This window comes from Asterias rubens, chromosome 4 (assembly GCF_902459465.1).
Source record: "Asterias rubens chromosome 4, eAstRub1.3, whole genome shotgun sequence".
NCBI classification, from domain to species: Eukaryota; Metazoa; Echinodermata; class Asteroidea; order Forcipulatida; family Asteriidae; genus Asterias; species Asterias rubens.
Genome location: NC_047065.1, coordinates 267,597 through 289,498, shown reverse-complemented (window position 1 = coordinate 289,498; position 21,902 = coordinate 267,597). Strand labels below are relative to the sequence as shown.

The 21,902-nt window shown below is 37.8% G+C and overlaps 2 protein-coding genes across 10 annotated transcripts in view; one reads left to right on the top strand and one right to left on the bottom strand.

Moving 5' to 3' along the window:
* Positions 1–32: 32 nt before the first annotated feature.
* On the top strand, positions 33–10,063 carry LOC117289043 (transmembrane protein with metallophosphoesterase domain-like). The gene is made up of 6 exons (XM_033769969.1): positions 33–154; positions 751–1,496; positions 1,840–1,950; positions 2,786–2,960; positions 5,297–5,430; positions 6,077–10,063. Exons 2-6 carry the CDS (start codon positions 773–775, stop codon positions 6,265–6,267), a joined length of 1,335 nt encoding a protein of 444 aa, XP_033625860.1. The 5' UTR covers positions 33–154; positions 751–772; the 3' UTR covers positions 6,268–10,063.
* Positions 10,064–10,825: 762 nt separating this feature from the next.
* Positions 10,826–21,902, bottom strand: part of LOC117289041 (CMP-N-acetylneuraminate-beta-1,4-galactoside alpha-2,3-sialyltransferase-like) — a 57,479-nt gene continuing 46,402 nt past the window's right edge. For 7 of the 9 annotated variants that reach the window (XM_033769960.1, XM_033769964.1, XM_033769965.1 and 4 more), the window contains 8 exons: positions 20,224–20,340; positions 18,696–18,773; positions 16,261–16,355; positions 15,641–15,704; positions 15,256–15,351; positions 12,876–13,062; positions 12,439–12,582; positions 10,826–11,954 (listed from right to left, as the gene is read on the bottom strand). In XM_033769960.1, the coding sequence (XP_033625851.1) occupies positions 11,709–11,954; positions 12,439–12,582; positions 12,876–13,062; positions 15,256–15,351; positions 15,641–15,704; positions 16,261–16,355; positions 18,696–18,773; positions 20,224–20,340 (1,027 nt within the window). In that variant the 3' untranslated portion in view covers positions 10,826–11,708. The remainder of the gene's footprint in view (positions 11,955–12,438; positions 12,583–12,875; positions 13,063–15,255; positions 15,352–15,640; positions 15,705–16,260; positions 16,356–18,695; positions 18,774–20,223; positions 20,341–21,902) is intronic. The other 2 variants (XM_033769966.1, XM_033769968.1) reach the window with 1 other exon arrangement.

Below are 21,902 nucleotides of genomic sequence, written 5' to 3'. Positions count from 1 at the left end.
CTGCTATCTTCACATTGTGTTGTCATCGAAGCGTGATCATCAGCAGATGATCAGCCGGTCCGTGATCATTACTTTTTGAAAGGACTGACCGTTTGCAGATTGACACAACTGTTTCTCCGGGCTTTTGTGTTACTTTCCTTTCGCCGTGATACAGGTAAGACAGTTTCGATTATCTTTCAGGATATTTCTTTTGGAAATATCGAAGGCGGAAATTGCATCATTTGATCATTCCTCCTTGTTGTTGTGTACATGGATGGATGGAGGTAGACCGGTGTGGTGTCAAGGGGCGGGGTGTGGAGTGGAGATGATTTGGGGGTGGGGGCATGGAGGCAAGCTTGTACCATGGAGGTAGAATTGTTTTTGGACCCACTATCACGTTCATTTTTGCGCTGTATGTTTGTAATAGAGATTTCTAAAACAAGAAAGATTTCCATATCCTGCAACCACTTCCTTGTTCAAATTGTTGGTTCACCATGCATTTCATTCACTAGTTTTTTACCATCCTAATCACATGTGGGGTTTTTTGTGGAATGTGATGTGAGTAAAAAAATTTTAGATACTAACTTTATCATTTCATATGAAAATAGAATGAAGAAGTGGTGACAGGATTACAAATATATGTTCCTATAATACATTTTGGGATGATGAGATAAAAACGACCTCTCTGTTTGTTTGAATCATTTGTACTTGTCGTAGCTAGGCAACTGTAGTTATGTGATGCTTTTTTTCTACTTTTATATTTTTATGTAGATTGAACAAAGGAGACGTCAAGATGACTTCAACGTTGGTCTCCGTTAAGTTATATTTCATTGTGATAGTGGCTTGTAGTTTCTTCACCCTGAGCCATCTCCAGTCCGGCGGTGCCGTTGGATTAAACACAAAATCCCCAATGAGGGCGCTGAAACTTCTTATGGTCATCTTACCTATGTCGTTTTTCCTGTCTTACTTTCTGGCATGGAAAATGCTCATCATCACCCCTAGGGAGAAGCTCCAGCAAGAAAACCCTAAATGGGAACAGGGGTATTTTCTCTTTAAAGTTTGGACGTTGCTTTTGTTTGTTCTACTTTTATTTGCACACCTAAGCTTTCCTTACATGCTTAGCATGGGAACAATGGTTGAGGTAGGCCCAGTGCCTTACATCTTATTCGCGTCACTAGGGACATCTATGATATTAGGTGGTGTTTTGATCAAGATGAAAGTCTTAGAAGTTTTAATGTCTTGTCTACTCTCCGGTTTTCGTTGGAGATGGTTGGAGTGTAACTGGTATCTCATCCGTGGTGCTCTGGTCGCTGTCATTGTCTCTTGTCTAGCGACTGTGTCAATGATGAACGCTGCTGCTGGTCCAGTGGTTAAGGAAGTCCAGGTACCAGTCAGGAAACTACCGTTGTCCATGAATGGCATGAAAGTCGTTCAACTATCGGACATTCACATCGGACCAACTGTCGGACGGAAACAACTTCAGCAGGCTGTGGCTACAACAAACTCTTTAAAACCAGGTAAATACAACGATACAACCTAAGATTCTTCCCTTTAAGCACAAAAAAGCAGGTGAACAGTCACAACAATGATAACTTCATGCAGTGTTTTGGCTGGTAACCTCTTTGTAAAAGTAACCTTTTGCTAAAGCAAAGATTTTCAGTGCTTGGCAAACTTTTGTGGTTAGCAACTTGATGAAACTGGGCTTATATATCTATGCAGTGTGTCTAGTTATGTCATGTGTCATGTTTCCAACAGTCAGGACGACTTATTTCTGATAAACCTACAAGACATCCAGACTAAATTTACACCCTAAGTTGCAGTTGGTGGAAAATCAATTTTATGTTTCATTTTTGTTTGTAGATATCGTTGTGATCACTGGTGACCTTGTGGACTCGACTGTAGAGTATTTAACGGATGCAGTGGCACCACTGTCACAGCTGAAGGCCAGATATGGAGTCTTCTACGTTACTGGTAGGTTTGCTTATAAACAATGGTGACCACTATTCTTACTGGTAGGTTTGCTTATAATCAATGGTGACCACTATTCTTACTGGTAGGTTTGCTTATAATCAATGGTGACCACTATTCTTACTGGTAGGTTTGCTTATAATCAATGGTGACCACTATTCTTACTGGTAGGTTTGCTTATAATCAATGGTGACCACTATTCTTACTGGTAGGTTTGCTTATAATCAATGGTGACCACTATTCTTTAGGAATGTTGGGGCCATGTCACACGAGGTAATTCTCTGGCAACCAGTTCCGTCTCCAAGAAGAAAGGCATTTACACTTGAATGTTCAATATATTTTTCTAGTGGATTTATATTGTTTGAAAAAAATCCTGGTTTACTACCAAAGTGGTCTTGAAGCATGCACTGCAGTTTGTTGCCTCCAAGCTGCAAGTTGCCTCATCTGACAAGGCCGTTAGACACCTGAGGTTGCCAGGGCTTGACAATGTTTTGGGGCCTGCGGTCGGGTGTTAGTCTAACACCAGAACGCAGGCATGAGGCCAGCAATTTTAGCATCAGGCCAGTAAACTCACAACCAGACAAGTTTTTCAATTGAATAATTTAACACCTCTGTCCTCACTTTGTATTATCTTTAAGATTAATTTACAAAAGTTTTCAAGTGCTTGGTAAAAGTTTGTTTCTATGAAAGTGCTAAGCTACAAGATATGTTGTCTAGCAGATATTGTCTAGGAAAGTTGTCTTTTTAAAAAAGACCTGTAGAAAATGTCAAAAATCTCGAAACAATTCTATCTTTTTCAAACTCAAACTTAAACAGCCCTTCTCTGTACTCCTTGCAGGAAACCATGAATACTACACCCATGACGTCAAGAACTGGATTGAGCATTTACAGTCACTAGGCATCACCTGTCTGTCTAACAAGAATGTAAAGATCGTAGACCCAGCGAGGGCGCAAGACTGGTTTTATATTGCAGGGACGCATGACATTGAAGCAAAGCGGGTCATGATGGATGAGTAAGAACACTGTAGACTTTATTTTTCTTTAAAGCAAATGACGCTAAGGGTAGATTAATCCAAACTGCACCTTAAAAATTAAAAAAGTTCTAGAGCAGATGACTTACACACACCACTACAAACAAATTGTCAAAAGCACATAACACATAAAATGCACAGAATGGTAGAATAAGATAAAGAGAAAAAAAGATATGTCTGCCCTGCCAACAGAGAACTAAAAGATACAATTACAAATACTTGTAGGCTTAATCAACCCTGCTGGCATATGAATGTTTGGATCTTTTTAGTAGACATATGCCCAAAACCCTACCTATGTAAAGAGTTTTCTAACTGGCAAGGCAACAATAGAAGAAAGACAAACAAAAGACACACCGAGCCGGATTGGTAACCTGCAGTCTAGCTCCTATCTGGTTATTACAAGTGAGTACCACTGACAAGGGGGCAATCTGATTGGTGTACTATAGTGGTTTCATCTCAAATCGGTTCTCATAGTACAAAGACACACCGAGCTGGATTGGTAACCTGCAGTCTAGCTCCTATCTGGTTATTACAAGTGAGTACCACTGACAAGGGGGCAATCTGATTGGTGTACTATAGTGGTTTCATTCTCAAATCGGGATTCTCATAGTACAAAGACACACCGAGCTGGATTGGTAACCTGCAGTCTAGCTCCTATCTGGTTATTACAAGTGAGTACCACTGACAAGGGGGCAATCTGATTGGTGTACTATAGTGGTTTCATTCTCAAACGGGTTCTCATAGTACAAAGACACACCGAGCCGGATTGGTAACCTGCAGTCTAGCTCCTATCTGGTTATTACAAGTGAGTACCACTGACAAGGGGGCAATCTGATTGGTGTACTATAGTGGTTTCATTCTCAAACGGGTTCTCATAGTACAAAGACACACCGAGCCGGATTGGTAACCTGCAGTCTAGCTCCTATCTGGTTATTACAAGTGAGTACCACTGACAAGGGGGCAATCTGATTGGTGTACTATAGTGGTTTCATCTCAAATGGGTTCTCATAGTACAAAGACACACCGAGCCGGATTGGTAACCTGCAGTCTAGCTCCTATCTGGTTATTACAAGTGAGTACCACTGACAAGGGGGCAATCTGATTGGTGTACTATAGTGGTTTCATCTTTAATGGGTTCTCATAGTACAAAGACACACCGAGCCGGATTGGTAACCTGCAGTCTAGCTTCTATCTGGTTATTACAAGTGAGTACCACTGACAAGGGGGCAATCTGATTGGTGTACTATAGTGGTTTCATCTTTAATGGGTTCTCATAGTACAAAGACACACCGAGCCGGATTGGTAACCTGCAGTCTAGCTCCTATCTGGTTATTACAAGTGAGTACCACTGACAAGGGGGCAATCTGATTGGTGTACTATAGTGGTTTCATCTCAAATGGGTTCTCATAGTACAAAGACACACCGAGCCGGATTGGTAACCTGCAGTCTAGCTCCTATCTGGTTATTACAAGTGAGTACCACTGACAAGGGGGCAATCTGATTGGTGTACTATAGTGGTTTCATCTCAAATGGGTTCTCATAGTACAAAGACACACCGAGCTGGATTGGTAACCTGCAGTCTAGCTCCTATCTGGTTATTACAAGTGAGTACCACTGACAAGGGGGCAATCTGATTGGTGTACTATAGTGGTTTCATCTTTAATGGGTTCTCATAGTACAAAGACACACCGAGCTGGATTGGTAACCTGCAGTCTAGCTCCTATCTGGTTAATACAAGTGAGTACCACTGACAAGGGGGCAATCTGATTGGTGTACTATAGTGGTTTCATCTCAAATGGGTTCTCATAGTACAAAGACACACCGAGCCGGATTGGTAACCTGCAGTCTAGCTCCTATCTGGTTGTTACAAGTGAGTACCACTGACAAGGGGGCAATCTGATTGGTGTACTATAGTGGTTTCATCTCAAATGGGTTCTCATAGTACAAAGACACACCGAGCCGGATTGGTAACCTGCAGTCTAGCTCCTATCTGGTTATTACAAGTGAGTACCACTGACAAGGGGGCAATCTGATTGGTGTACTATAGTGGTTTCATCTTTAATGGGTTCTCATAGTACAAAGACACACCGAGCCGGATTGGTAACCTGCAGTCTAGCTCCTATCTGATTATTACAAGTGAGTACCACTGACAAGGGGGGCAATCTGATTGGTGTACTATAGTGGTTTCATCTCAAATCGGTTCTCATAGTACATGTACAAGGGTTAAGACCACTTTTCTGAGAGTCCTTTGCGATCAATTAGTAAAGTCAATAAATTAAAACTAATCATTACACAAGTTATCTTGTTTTGGCCTACAGGGAAGATCATTTTAATCTGGATGTCGCCCTTGAAGACACCGATAGTGAGCATGCTGTGATCTTATTGGCTCATCAGCCAAAGGCAGCGAGACTAGCCATCCAATCACAATATGACATCAGCCTGATCCTATCAGGTGAGTAGAAATCGCGTCTGCATCGCGAAGGCCTCTTGGGCTTTGGGGCAAGCAGATTGGAAGGATGACACATGAGTGTGGACTGGTTAAAAGCAAAGTATACCTTTGGTTGTTGAAACCCTTCTATCATTTTACATGTGGATAAACACATTCAATTTGACCTGAGAAAATTTCATATCAAAAGTTGGTGACATTTTTGAGATCTTGCCAAAAATCCAGAGCGGTTATGTCTACCCAGGAAGAATATCGTTTAATTGGAATACACAATCTGAGAAATGTTTGATGCATCCTTACAAGGTTTAATGAGATGCTGCAGTGCAATCAGCACCCACTGCCAGAAACACAGGAGCACATTCCTTATCTCAGCGATAAATGCACCTGGGTTCTTTCCCTTGCATTACACAACACAAGGGACCTCAGGCTTTATGTCCCATCCAAACGCCCAGCAATAATGGTCAAGTGTCTTGCTGAATGTCAAAACCAGGACTCTAACCAAACACTCGGGAGATCACAAACACCAGAGCTCGAGTCCAATGCACTTGACTGCTCAGCCATGACACGCCACTTCACTTTGGATTTAAACAAAGAAAACACAAGATATTGTGAGGAAATAAGTAACCCTATAATTGTTGTTTTCTTGTTGTAGGTCACACTCACGGTGGGCAGTTCTACCCAGCTAACATATTAAGCTACTTGGCAAGCCCATACTTTGCTGGTATGTACCAACCAAAGGATGGATCTTACGTCTATGTATCATCAGGATCATGGTATAACGGACCACCCTTAAGATTGTTCTCTCGGTCTGAAATCACTTTGCTAACTTTGCTGTCTACATGAGGATGTTATAAGGTTGGGGGCAGGGTGAGGTTGAAGACGGGGCAGGTTGAAGTGCAAGGGTGAATAAGGGGCAAGGGAGATTAGGGGGCAATTGAAGGCCAGTTTAGTTGATTCTCTGGAATGGGCATGCTGCATTTGAAGCTAACCAAAGCCCCTCAGGATCTCTACTAACATGTCCTCACTCCTGCAGGCCCAGTATTTGGTTCTTGTAACTTGTACAAGCTTCACCTCTATGAGGGAAATGTAAACTTCTAACTAGGAAAATTTCAAGGGAGCACCAAGGCAATGACCAGTGGTTTGGAGGCCATTATCTCTATTGACCCGTTATAAGAGTAGGTCTTACAATTAACATCTGCAACAACAACAATTCTTAAATCCAGCTGAAACAAAGTAATACTTTATGTTTTCTTTGTGTTTATTGTAACTGGTTAGATTGAGTAGGGTTAGAGATACATTTGCAATTTCTTGCTTTTTTAGCACCTTTTAAAATGTTCCCTAGTTTTTAAAATAATCCTTTGTGATTTGAGTGGGGGAAAACAACAAAAGGGGGAATCTGTTTTTTAGTGGTCAGCTTTCAAAGGTATAATACAGGATTGGTAGAGCTGACAATTGTTGCCCACAGTGTTCATGTGATCAGCCAAATACATGAAATAACAAACCAGTACAAAATTGGCTTTCACCGTTGTGGGAGTCAAGTGAAAAATGTTTTTGTAAACACATTGCCATAAATGTGCTTGTATTTACCAAATCAGCTTTTGCTTTTTGTTTTTTAGGTTTTCTGATGCACTTTTCTAGTTCAACTTCATTGTGGAGGGAAATATTTAACTGAAAAAATGGTTCTCGTATGAGCTTCATAAACAATATTTGAAGGTTGAACAAAGACAAATTATTATAATCAGTCAGCTTTCAGTTTTTTATTTTAAACCTCACCAATCCTATAAAATACCTTTAATGTTTATTCGGGGGCTCTTTTGTCATAATTCATTACTAATAAATTATTCATCACTATTGTAAAGAATTATTCATGGAGTTGAAAAAAAGACCTGGGTTGAAGACTATTGATGGAGAAGGCGTAGGAAGTTGACAAACAGAATCCACCAGAGGATAGTAATTTTAAAGAAATATTTGTGTGTGCGCTTGAATAATTAATGATTTTGGAATTGTTATGCAGTGTAGTTTTTAGTTGCTGGACATAAATGACGGATCTACCCAGGGTTATTTATTTATTTATTGTGTAGGAAATAAATGTGTGCGTTTGGACGCTTGGTGAAAAAGAGGACTCGCCCAAAGATGTAAACTTTACAGAAGTTTTAGTGTGTGATTGAATATGCAATGATGCTTTTTATAATTGTTTTTCAAATGTTATTTTTAAGTAAATGTGATTGTAAATGCTTGCAATATTCTTTTTAAATGTGTGTCTGTTTATGAAATGATCAAAATTTAAATTGCACTTTTGTAAATTTTTGCCCCATGAGAATAGGATAGCATTTTGAAAACACAAAATGGGTGAGAGTAAATGGTCAGACAGTATGAGGGTTGACTGTGCACAGTGTAGATACATCCAACGCATGATATCATATTGCTGGCTGGCATAGTTTAAAGGAAGGTTTAAAGGAATATTACAGAATTGGTTTTTGCTAACAAAACAGTTGCTGTCAATGTAATCCTCCATATACATGATCTGAAGAACCTGTAGACGTTTGAGACTGATCGGCCATCTGGGTCACGAGAAAATAGGGAAAAACCGATTACACATTTTGCATCATTAGACCGTGTAAGTTTGATGTAAATCTGTGATCTTCACAGTTTTATTTTCTTATCACTTCTGTAACGTTTCTTTAAGCCATATTTATATATCATTTTTTTTTACCAAGATGATTGATGATTTTATAATACCTTGCAGCGAATTGCAGTGAGTTTATCTTGTTGTTTGAATAACAACGTTAACCACTGTTTTTAATGTTCTTAACAAAGACAAGAAAACTTTGTTGCTGTTTTGTATATAAAAGATTTATTATTTAACATCAAAGATGCCTGTAACAAACAATAATCTTAACAAAACATGGGAATTTCACAATTAAAACTTGAAATTTTGAAAAAAAATGCAGATTCTTAACCGTAATAATGGTTTACCTTGACATATAAATTATGTATATAATCTATTTTCTTTTGCTTATATTTGGTTATATGTAGATGAACCAATTACTGTTGTTAAAATGTGAGAGTAAATCAGGAAATTGTTTTGTTTTGAATGAATTGAATAAAAAGTTACTACAGCAATCCCATAGAACAGGAAGATCGCTAAGCACAGTTTGGTGTTTCTGTCCGAGCTGTGTATTCAGAGAGTTGGGACATAGAGGGACCAGTTTCTTTGGTCTAGTGGTTGCTGGACGCCATTTGGGCTCAAATCCTAGCATAACTCCAAATGTGCAGTTGAGTCTGACACCCTCTGTGAGCAAATTGTTTTTTTTTCACTTTCTGAAAAAATGTTTTTTTACCACAAGTTGTCACAACTTAGGAAAACATCTCAACTTCAGAACGTCTTGGTTTTGATTCCCACGCGAATCCCCCCCCCCCCCCAATCAGAGCGCACTGAGTAACAATATTGTTTATACATGTCCCTGTAAAACTTAATAGGCAAAAAAATAAATAAAACTCAGCGCCCATCTACTTCAGGTCTTAAAACAAGGAAATCAAATAGTAACTACTGTTGAACAACTAAATGTACCAAAGCATGCAAAAACAGCCTAATAATTCCTGCCTTATAACAACTTAATGTACTAAAATTGGATAAAACCAAACTATTAATTACTGTCCTAACAATGTATAAACTCAAGTTGAACAAAATTATATATATATATGTTCATGGCTGCTCTTTGTTTGGACACATCTATATGGCTCAGTAATGACGTCTACTGTTTTTGTTTAGTATTGGCACTTCATAAAACTCTGCTCAAGTACAACCCTTAAAGTGTTGAACATTAATTCCAACATCATGTCAACTTAACAAGACTGTATTCAAACAAAGCTGATAAAGAAAATGGAATCCACTACAACCCATAATTGGGTAGTTTCTTATTCATGGAAATGTAGACAATAGAATGAGTAGGATTTGAACCTCTGTATGGTGGAGATACTTACACCTCAGGTAAAAGAACTACCAAGTAATTGTACTCTTTCGTTGGTAGTGGGCTTCACTCTAGCACTCACAGAAAAGTTACTGAACCACACTGGCGATAAAAGTCTGTAACAATATGAGGGCACCAACAAATATAACTTTACAAAAATCACTTCATTATCAAAAATGTTTTATACAATTTTGTACGGACTGTTTCATTGCACATTGATTTTTTTATTTCAAAAAAACAAAAACTGATTTGACATTTTTCTTTGTAATATTCTTCTTCCCCTAAATGGGTAAAGCATTTCCGACAAGTTTCAAACAAGCCCCAACTTAGAGCAATATGCATACACACAAAATGTGAAAGAAACTTTGTAAAATATTCATAATAAAACAATTTTATAGAACAACAAATCCAAAATTAAGAGCATAAATTTGAAAAACTAATCATGGCAAGTCTGAAAATATTTACTCTGTCTGTATATTTACACTTTCTACTCTACACTTTCAATGTGTTTTAATTTTTGATTAGATTATTTGTTTGTACATTACTGTGATTTACAAGAGCCTCAGTTAATTGAATACAAAAATCTTTGGGGAAATTTTCAAAGGATCTTTGCACATTTTCCTTGAAGAATGACTCTAAACCAATAAGAGGAGAGCAGAAATGATAAACAAGCAAACCACAACATTAAAAATGACCAAAATCTTATACGCTTGGGGAAAGTCCTACAACCCTTCCACCCTTTTTGAGAGTCAATAAGCAAACTTGACTACTATCGATTTAAAAATACAAGGTCCTTTTAAAATTCTTTCTTCAAAAGACACAAATTAATTTTAACAACTGTCTCACACCAAGATAGATGGCTAGCTATACGCTTGGAAAACCCCAAAGTTTTTTTACTTAGCTGAAAAGAGGTAACAGCCAAAATACCATTTCAGTGCAACTGGTACCTTGTTACTCCTTTGCTTAGCGGATTGAATTTAGTAAGTAATATTAGGCCAAGCAACATCCTACACCCTGATTTTTAAGGGTAAGATCCCCCTGATTATCACATAGTTTTTAAATAGCAACTTGTGTATAGAGCTGTTATAAAATAAAATTTACCATATATTTCCAAAAGGCAGCAACTTTTGTTAAAACAATATTTCAAAAAAAGAAAGGAAAAAACACACTTCAACTCAGTGTAAAAGAACACTGGTGTGGTGGGTTCGAATCCCATCCAAGTTTGTTTAGATGATCTTTTGGTCAAGGGAATTTGGCAAACTCCAACAAGTGGATATAAACACAAGGTGGCAAAAGCAAATCTCTCTCATACAAACATTGGTTTGACGTCTAAAGAATTGTAAAAATCAAGAAATGATGTAGTCATTGTGAAATCAGCAGTTAGCTTGGTGGATTCAAACCCACAACCTTGTAATTGCAAGTCCAGCCGTTGATTTCACCAAACTCTTTCTAACTTAGGATTTATCTTAGGACGAGTTGACCAAGGCGTTAGGACGCATTGAACCATCCTAATTGATGACCGGTTACTCATTTTAACTCGAGACAGGATTTAATCCTAGCGCTTTGTGAAATCTGCTTCAGCAGTCTAAGAGCTGGACCACAGTAACCTATTTGTTCACCTTGTACACAGTGCTTATTACACCCCGCTGTAATGGTCAAAAATACAATATTATTTATCCTCGATGCAAACATCATATTCATTAAAAGTATTCTTGGTCCTTAATCCTGATGGATGGTCCACCCATCCACAGTGGTTCTACGTCCGGATGCAACTCAGTTCACCTCAGGCGGTTCACAACCACAGCGCAAGTTATTACTCTTCACATTTCCTGGTTGCTTCCATTATATACACAGAATAGGCGCAATGTTTCTCAACCTCCTTTCTTCTTTATAAGATTCATCGTTGGCACATTAACCAGAGAAAAAACATTCCATAGACCATTTACAAAAAGTTGATAGTCCTTTTTATATATTTTATTTGTTTGCCCCAACCGTACCGTAAGAGAAGCAGAAATGTTATTAACACATATTGAGTAAGCGGCAAGTTAGGAATCTTTGGCTTTGCGTCATCTTCATCGGTGACAGCAAAACCTGTATGCAGCCAGGCTAACATTGATAACGTCAAACATATTAAACGAAGCTTGTATGCTTGCTCCAGTTACTGCGTTGCTGAACTAATGCCATCAAGGTTGAATGTTCAAATGATGGGAGGGCAAGTCTTAAACGATTGTTGAGTCTTGTACAGAAGAGAGGGTTATTGCATAACACATCAGACTATAGTAGGTTATAACGAGTCAAGGATCCCCATTATCGCTATGATCTCAATAACCCCCCTGTAAGGTCCTGAATCACTCCTTGGTCCACTAATTGGTACAGCATTCTCTGCTCTTTGTCTACACTGTGAGTCCATGAGCGTTTAATCTCACTCATCTTCAGTTTATCATAGTAGTGTAACGGGGAGTTGGGTCGACTGGTATCATACCCGAAGCCTGCTACCGCCACCTCATCACAGAAACGTAACGCTAACATGATGGCCACACAACCAGATGTTGGTACATTCTGTGTACAGAGAAAGGAGACCTCTGTTATATGGCAGAAAAATCACAACAAGAATCATAACACTTTCTCATAAGACACAGTATGTGGCTAGCACATGTAGTTATCATACAAAAGAACCCACTATTTACCAAAGAAATTCTCTAAATACTAATAAACGTTGAGAAAACAGAGCCCACAATGCACTGCTGTGGAAAAGCAAGAATAAGAAATTGAATTGAGCCACATAGGAATATACACACAATCACACAACAAGTAAGCATACCTTGAAATTTAAAACTACAACAAAAATGTTTTCTTTATTTTTTTATATAAATTTGGGCTGAACAAAGAAGATTGGAAAAGAGCAAGATGTAAACCGATAACCTACAGATTAACGTGTCGGCACTCTAACAACTGAGCCATTTAGCCCTAAAGTTGGCAATCTCCCTTTTTTTGTTTTTTGTCTTCTATACAAAAAGCACTCACAGAGTCTGTCTTTCCTTACCTTGCCAAGTTTGCCTTCACTAACCGGCAATCCGATAATGTCAAATCCAGCCTCTCGTAAAATGGACGGATTGAGGATACGGAAATCCTCAGGCTTCTTTGGTACAGACGTAGCAATCTTTTTCCAGAAACCTTTATTACTTTCCTTTATGAGACAAAGAAGAAAAATAATACAATTAAAGAATAAAGCTTTCTACTCTTGGTAACATTTTGCATGGAGTTGACCAACCACTTGAACTTATTCATCAGCATGAGTTGGGTATTGTGGCGGAACTGTGTACGGAATTTACGGATTACATTTGTGTACTGAGTAGATGCAATATTGTTAGCAACATCTTCAGCATTGGTTGTACATTAAGTTATAGCTGCCATTTTAGATACAACCATAGACTTGCCCAGGTCTCTTCCCAATTGCCCAAACCTTCTGAGCATCTTTACCATTTTCTTGCCCTGGGAAACGGTCTGAAGCCATGTGAGATCCAGTGGCTTAAACACCATTAGTAGGAGAAGCCAGTCTCCTGAGAATTGCTCCGATTTGGTAAACGCACTCTCCGGGTAACACATCCGCATCGTTGTTTTTGTACCGACATCTTTTTCAAAACCTTTCGTCGGTGCATCATTTATTCTACAAACATAAGCAAAGAGAATTTATCGATAAATGAATCACTCAATGAATCAATAGATAAATTTTATGAGATGACAAATGTAACAGACAAATAGATCATTACACGGTCGACCATTGCTGAATAGGAAGGAGTGGCCACAAACCTCAGTATTTGATAGGCTACCAAAGTCTACTGAAAGTATTCAGCAATATCTCATAGACAGTTGAAGTCAATAACCTACAATTATCACACACTGTACATTCATTCTTTGAAACTAGTAAACCATCCTTGTGTCAAACACAATTCGTGCAACTTTGGGCTACAAATTTTTTTTTGAAAATATCTATTTCATAGATCATCAAATGCAGAGATGGGACTGTACATCATGACTGAAGTATCATCAAATGCAGAGATGGGACTGTACATCATGACTGAAGTATCATCAAATGCAGAGATGGGACTGTACATTATGACTGAAGTATCATCAAATGCAGAGATGGGACTGTACATCATGACTGAAGTAATTTGTTTTTATTTATTTGTTAACAGAACTTAGGAAAGTACAGAGCATGTTAATGTAAGGTAAAGTAAGGTTAATTTCATTAGCAAACACATACGGTTGGATTCGTTATAAAAAAATACATTAAAACTTAAGTGCTTAATACACATCGTTGTAAACAAATATCCTTGATGCAAAACTAAAATCTAGTAAGTTGAATTCAGTAAATTTAGCTTGAAATCTGTCTTCTGCCAGTTTTAGAAAGAAAGAAAAAAGAGACCACTTTTTTTTCTACCAGTGCAGGTAACTGTTTGCAACACAAGCATGTTTACTGAGCGATGTGTGAATTTGAATGCTTTTGAAGATCTGTAAGGAGTGAAGTGACCGGTGTGTTGATGCAATGAGATAAAAGCTTTTTAAACCAATTGATGAACGCTCACTGTCACATTAAGTACAGTAGAGAGGCCCGGGATGTATAAAAGGATAAAAACATTGATAAACTTAAAACCATGGAATATCATTTAAAATTCATGGTCAGCAGACAGATGTTCCCTACCATTGAACCTCAGCTTGAGTGTCAGCTTGCAGGAAAAACAAAAGACATCCAGGAATAAATTTTCTTTCAAATTGACACGATGTGAAGATCAATGAGTCATAGATTCTACTTAATAAAACAACTTTCAGGATGATTACACAGGCTCACTTAGCTACATCCGTTGCTATGACAACATATGGTATTGTCAAAGAGTGGATTACATTGGGCCATGTCTTGGGAGTTGAGTGAGCATCCTTATTATCTGACAATGTAGTCCCACTGCGGTAAAGTATCCTAGCTCAGCAGTGTGTTAAGACGTCTTGATTGCTGGTTGAGTATTAGTTTTTGTTGCAAGGTAGATGAAAGACTCTCTTGCACAACGAATTGCACAACGAATTAACACACCGCAAAACACCAACATCCTACGCCCCAACACAATCTGAGCCATTTTGAGAACACTCATTCCAGTACAATCATCACCAAGACATGGGTAATGTTGTCGATTCTGTTTCACAATTTTTGTTTTCAGTAAAAATACCTTTAAAAATAAGTTCAGAATAAAATTCACTTTTGTTTTAGAGATGCAGATTATGTTGGAATCATCAAAAATTACTGGATTTAGGACACGAGTCAAGCGACCTTTACGTTGACCTTATCAGTCCAGTGGAAGTAGGTCACATCTTGCAGCCGTTTTGTTAACAATTGTTGGTCTAAGCCACTTGCAGCCCGCTATGATCTCTAAAGGGTTATAAGAATGAACAATCGGTTCTTTTAACCTGAAATAATATTGAAAGATGGTCTGAAGGAGGGAACAGTAACTGCAGAGCCAACACTCACTGCCGCTCAATTCAAGGAAAGGTAGTAATATTATTCATTCCAATAACACAGCGCACTTTCCTGTACACCATTCAAATGCTCTGGTCTAGAAGAAGTTAAGTAAAAGTATTGTCAAATTGTTTGGAAAGCAAGTATGAACGAGTGTGTTTTAAGTTTCTGCTGGAAGAGAGTGATGTTGTGCATTTGTTTTAGGTCTTTAGGAAGTGACTTCCATAGTCTTGGTGCTATGTTGGAAAATGCCCCGCCCCTGTAACTGGCGAGTTCCAGGAACATAAAAGGGAAGGAAAGAGGGTGATTTGGGGCAGACAGATTGAAAAGGGCTGGGTTTAGAGTTGAATTCACCTTATAACGACATCAAAGTTGTCAATAACTTGTCCTACAGCTGTATCCTTTATGACACCACCGTTGCCTACTATGACACATCGTGTACAGGGTTTGCTGAAATACAACAATTACACAAAAATAAATAGTTGAAATCATTATTTGAAAATGGCATGCCAAGCAAACGAGGTGAATATTAGCACTAATATTAGAGCTGCATCTTCTGAAACTCAATAGTACTTTTCATCTTAATGTTACTAATTATTGATGGCTTTATCGTTCTGCACCTCAAACCAAAGTTTATCATTCTTGGACGACAGAAAACAAAGTTATTTTAACAATACTTTTTCAAATGACAAATGATCATCGTTTTTAGGTACATTATATATTTTCGAATTCCACCTACCTTTTTGAAACTAAAGGTAAACTTGTATTGCCAACAACGTCCAGCGTCTCTTTAACTAGCGTTGCTGTGAACAAAAGAAAATTCAAAAATTGGATGTAAAATCAACTTATGAAACAATTGATTAATCTGTCTTGTGGCCACTTTATTAGCCATGTTTTCCAATTACACAATTCAGAAACCAACAATTATAGCGTGGATGCTTGGGTGTAAAATGGATGTCTAAACATTTTGGGGACATTTGCAGCAAATAGTGATGCTTTGACAGTTTGAGACTTTTTCTCTAAACGTCTGAGACTGGGATCCAAATTTAAAAAGATATGATGACATGATGTCATTTTACCCCTTTTGGTAACCCCTGGAGTTGACAATTTTAATGAGCTCAAGGGAACTGCACACTTGGTGCTAGCAAAGTATATTAAAAAAAACAGAATTTATTTAAATCAGGAAATAAAAGCTTATCATCTTCACCATGCATAAAATAAAACTTCTGAATTCAGATAAAAATAGGAAATGTCTCATACTCCCCAAAATATCCAACACTTCTGTGAAATACTGGCATCTTCGATCCAAACATTTGACCAAACTGCGTAAAGGGCATAGCATTTCCAAATTTACCTTACCTGATTTTTGAACACCAAATGGAAAAGGCAAATCTAAGATGTGGGGCTCACTCTCGAAACCTTCCGTTAAAAATGGAGGTATACTGATATTAAATCTGGAAAATTAAAAAGGAAAAGAAACAGGACATTTGTAAATAACTTCTTGCAAATAAGACCGAGAAAATAGAAGATAAAACTATGAAGTCCTAGGTATCATACAGGCTGTCTTCATTGCCTATAGCCTTAATTTGTCGTGGCCGATTGGTTAAGAGCAACGGGCTAAAGCTCTAGTGTTTCTGATCAGCAGAGTATGGGCTAGATTTCCAGTAATTGCAACATACAAAGCTGGTATCTTTTTCCCATTACCACATTATTCAAAGTGGAATTATTCTCAAAAGCTGCTGTCCATCTAATCCAGTGAGGTTTATTTATTTTAAGAGTGATTACCAAAGAATACCTTTTATTAATTTGCTTTTTTTTTCTCTTTTTTTGTTTACTGCATAGCGCCTTCTGAATTTAATTCAGGCTTATATACAACGTGTTATAAATCACTGCTAGAGGTCAGCAATTGGACTCCTGCCATTAGGTGCAAACAGTTTATATGTTCAATCAGTGTTCTCTAAACAATTCTCAACTGTTCATCCTCAGACCAGAATGACTCCTTCTTGGGCCTTCCATTTCAGAATTGCTGGTTTCTTTCTACCATACCAGAATGACTCCTTCTTGGGCCTTCCATTTCAGAATTGTTGGTTTCTTTCTACCAGACCAGAATGACTCCTTCTTGGGCCTTCCATTTCAGAATTGCTGGTTTCTTTCTACCATACCAGAATGACACTCCTTCTTGGGCCTTCCATTTCAGAATTGCTGGTTTCTTTCTACCAGACCAGAATGACTCCTTCTTGGGCCTTCCATTTCAGAATTGCTGGTTTCTTTCTACCAGACCAGAATGACTCCTTCTTGGGCCTTCCATTTCAGAATTGCTGGTTTCTTTCTACCATACCAGAATGACTCCTTCTTGGGCCTTCCATTTCAGAATTGCTGGTTTCTTTCTACCAGACCAGAATGACTCCTTCTTGGGCCTTCCATTTCAGAATTGCTGGTTTCTTTCTACCATACCAGAATGACTCCTTCTTGGGCCTTCCATTTCAGAATTGCTGGTTTCTTTCTACCATACCAGAATGACTCCTTCTTGGGCCTTCCATTTCAGAATTGTTGGTTTCTTTCTACCATACCAGAATGACTCCTTCTTGGGCCTTCCATTTCAGAATTGCTGGTTTCTTTCTACCATACCAGAATGACTCCTTCTTGGGCCTTCCATTTCAGAATTGTTGGTTTCTTTCTACCATACCAGAATGACTCCTTCTTGGGCCTTCCATTTCAGAATTGCTGGTTTCTTTCTACCAAACCAGAATGACTCCTTCTTGGGACTTCCATTTCAGAATTGTTGGTTTCTTTCTACCAAACCAGAATGACTCCTTCTTGGGACTTCCATTTCAGAATTGGTGGTTTCTTTCTACCCTGGGTTTTGCTGTCAATGAAAATCCACTGAGTCGAGCTTATAAACGGGTGGCGAAACACATTTTAAAAAACACACAATAGTTTTAATTCAAAAACTTGACTCAATGGAAAACACTTTCATTAGTACATGTAGATGTTATCAAGAACAACAGTGCAAAAGTTGTGGGTTCTAATTCCATTATGGATTCATTTTCACAGAACTCAGGAAAGTACTGAGTTAACAGTGATTTAAAATACTTATTGGCATTTATAATGCATTTTCAGTAGCTTTGCAATGCGAAGACACAGGTTATCCTACACAACACCAACTCAGGCTTTGACATAGTTTTTGAGAAATAGGTAATTTCTCACAAAAAATTTGAGTCTGAGAAAGACTTCTGGTTTTTGTGTAACAAGGGTGTTTTTTTCCTTCATTATTTTCTTGCAACTTCGATGACCAATTGAGCTTAAATTTGTACAGATTTGTTTATTTACGCATATATTTTGGGATACACCAAGTACTGGTCTTTAACAATTACAAAACACATGTCCAGTGCCTTTAAAAGCTGATCTATCTCAAGCTACATGGTAAGAGCCTGATGAGAGAAAAACAGCTAGACCCGATAAAAAACACCTGTTATGTAGAAGCTAAACATCACTTATGCACAGACAGAAAAAATAAACAGTTGGCCAAGCAAGCACCTGAGTTCATAACAATTCTGAAGTGGAAAATGGAACTAAGGCTACATCTGATGATAGGTGGAGTCCAAAATTAGCATACTGCACACCACTTGAGGAAAAAGGGAATTGGGGACGCTAGTGAAAGAGATGGAGTTCGGGCAAGTTGCAAAAGCACTGATGCAATATAACTTGATAGCCTCTATCTAGAAATTAAAACATTTTAGAGCACAAACAGTCACAACACAGAAGACTTCATCCCAAAAACATTTACCACTTACTTTTGACCGTAAAGGTTGATCATCCTATTGCGCGATCTATTTGCTGTGCATGTTACATTGGGCGATGCGAGTGCAGAACTGCAAAACAAAAAATTATATTCAAAATTGGTATACCAAATTTTAAAAAACATGACAAATATTGAATAAACATCTGTTGCATTGGTGTACCAATGCCACTAGGGATGCAAATAATATTTCTTTCTTTATTTAATCACACATCGGTGTTAAGGATTTACAAACAATTCCATATAACATTCTTTTCTACTTTTTTTTAAAATGAGGTCATGTGTGAATTAACGGCTATGGCTAGATTTGCGCATCATCTTCCATTGAACCACATCTTTAAAGGCAGTGGACACTATTGGTATTTACTCACAATAATTATTAGCAAAAAATCTTACTTGGTTTAGAGTAATAGGGAGAGGTTGATAGTATAAAACATTGTGAGAATCGGCTCCATCTAAAGTGACGTAGTTTTCGAGAAAGAAGTTATTTTCCACAAATTTGATTTTGAGACCTCATCATTAGATTTTGAGGTCTCGAAATCAAGCATCTGAAAGCACACAACTTCGTGTGACAAGGGCGTTTTTCTTTCATAGTTATCTTGCAACTTCAACGACCAATTGAGCTCTAATTTTCACAGGTTTGTTATTTTATGCATATGTTGAGATACACCAAGTCAGAAGGCTGGTTCTTGACAATTACCAATAGTGTCCAGTTCCTTTAACAACACCCTTAGCTATAGGCGTTTGCTGTAGCTGTAGCCATCAATTTGGATATCGTCTAAAAAACAAGGTAGGGATTCCCATGTGAAATGAGTGAATTTGAGTGAATTTATGTTACGGAAGATTGTTTTGTGGAATCAAGCGAGGGAGCCCTGGGAGGGTATTTGTTCTTTTTATCCATCTTGCACATCTTTATTAAACAACAGTTAATGATTACAAATAAAAAAGACACAAGAATTAGAACTGTAAGAGAAAAATATTATAAGCATTGGTTATAGTATTGCTGTTAGTAAAATTACTTAGTAGTTAGTTTCTTGCAGGTATCATGCCAAAACAAAACCCAAATAGCCTTCTTACAGGTCTTGTTAGTGTTAAAACTCGACAGACATTTAAGGTAAATCTTGTTAGTTCGAAGAACAAACGAAAAAGGGTTTATTGTTTTAACATTCACATGCACCCACATATCAGGGACTTGTCAACTCTCCACTACTCTTTGCAAGTTTTGCCTAGTTAGCTAACAAAATGCATCCATTTGTGCTTTCATCTGACATTTAGTAACTTGACGATGACTCTCTGTCTGTTCCTTTGGATCTATACATAAATTATAAACAACAATTTCTAAAGCATTTTATACCAAATTTCATTAAAAAAAAAAATTGTTTTTGTTCAAAACATGTTGCTTGTACTTTTGTTCAACAAGTTAGCATCTTTTTCAAGAAAACACAGATTTGATTTGGCATTAAAATAAAGACAAATAAATAACAACAATATGTTTTTCCTCTTTGGTGCATTTAAGAACTTACCTCCTATCCAGAGCATTCTGAACCTTTTGCGATAATTTAGTCTTACGAGCAAACAGAGGAGCAGTCTTGTCTACGTTGCTAGCGTTAGTTTCCTGACTACCCTTATTGCCAGTGTAGCTGCTTGTCAGTGCAAGGGGGGTCGGAGAGAAACAGTTGGGGGTAGGGGAAACAGTGCACATCAAGCCAAGAGAAGGGTTAAACCAAAATATCAAATTAATCACACGTGCTAGGGTCTAGGGTGGGGTAGGAGGGCAATTGGGGCGAGGGAAACTAGTTAGAGAGGGATGTTAGGGTTGGGAGAGGGGTTAGGGTGGAGAGGGTGGTTTGGATGGGTAGGGCAATAGGGAAGGAATTGGGGGTGGAGAGGACATTAAGGGAGAGACTAAGGGTGGGAATGGGAGCCAGGGTGGGTTAAGGGATGGGGAGGGCAGAGGTTCATCTCACAATAGCTCAATCTTATTGATTATTAAGCCAACCTCTGAAAGGGGATGTTTTTGTCATATTCACAGAGGTGATGATACCTTTGTATAATTTACATTGAAGTAATGCTATGGTACAGCTTCTTTTTTGTTTCTCTGAAAATTAAGTCTTCTAGTTTTGAAGAAAATTACAAGTATCATAATGACTAATATTTGAATAATGCACGAAATTAACAAAGGTAATGACAATTAGAGAAATCAGTGTTTGTTTTGTTATAAAATTTGGAATCTTGGCTCCACAATGTTACAGACATGAGAGCGGAGATTTATTTAAAACTTGTCTCAAAAATCATCCATGCACTTCATGTGGAAATATCTCTCAGGAAAACAATCCCCCCCCCAAAAAAAAAAGTTTTCCAGATTCTACGCGGCAGTATCATTTTCACTAATGTTGTTATCATCTCAAACTGTACTAAATCTTTAAAGTAGTTGCTTTCATTAGACACTAATTGGAAACTTTCCTGTCCAAAGAAAATCTGTTATTTTTCATGACAAATTTTACAAAAAGCTTTAGAGTATGGAATGAAAATGAACATCAGGATGGTTCATCGCCCGGGAAAAAAGTATGGTCTGAATAAAAGATGAAGTAGTGTGTTTGGATGTGAGGAAAATGAGCGGGGATTGATGTTAAAGAATGGTAGACAATGGGATGATCATGGAAGACAGATGGGAACAATTGGGAAGAGGTTGGAAGTGTGGTTGGAAAATGAGACAAGCTGATTTACACCACAAAATGCTCCAGCGCGGAAGAGTGACAAACAAACTGACAGCAGACCAACAATGCTTATGCTTATGCTTTTTAATGAAGCAGAATTAACCTAGGTACCAGCTACCTGTTTTGTCTAGGTAGCTGGTAAACTCCTGGAAAATCGTTTACTTTTTACAGAAACTCCACTTAAAAGTTCACAGGTCCCAAAAGTTGATTGATATCAGCAAGAAGCCTTTATACCTACGTGTATGTACATGTACTTGACAGAAGTGTGTGTGGTAGGAATATACAGTAATAAGTATTCTAAACTTAAGATTGTATAAAATGTCCTGCAAATAATATCTAGACAATACTGAGAGGAAAAGCACTGCAAGACAAAACAAAGTATTTTTTTAATATCATCGATGGCAATTTTTCAAAAGAAAATTCTGAACTTATTTTCAAAGAAAATTTTACAGGGAATGATTGAAAAAAATAATAATGAAACAAAA

Excerpts from the sequence above, each read along its gene's own strand:
- LOC117289043 (XM_033769969.1), top strand. The coding sequence starts at position 773 with ATGACTTCAACGTTGGTCTCCGTTAAGTTATATTTCATTGTGATAGTG. Across the intron at positions 2,961-5,296 it reads AAGCGGGTCATGATGGATGA|GGAAGATCATTTTAATCTGG; the intron begins GTAAGAACACTG and ends TTTGGCCTACAG. Across the intron at positions 5,431-6,076 it reads CATCAGCCTGATCCTATCAG|GTCACACTCACGGTGGGCAG; the intron begins GTGAGTAGAAAT and ends TTCTTGTTGTAG.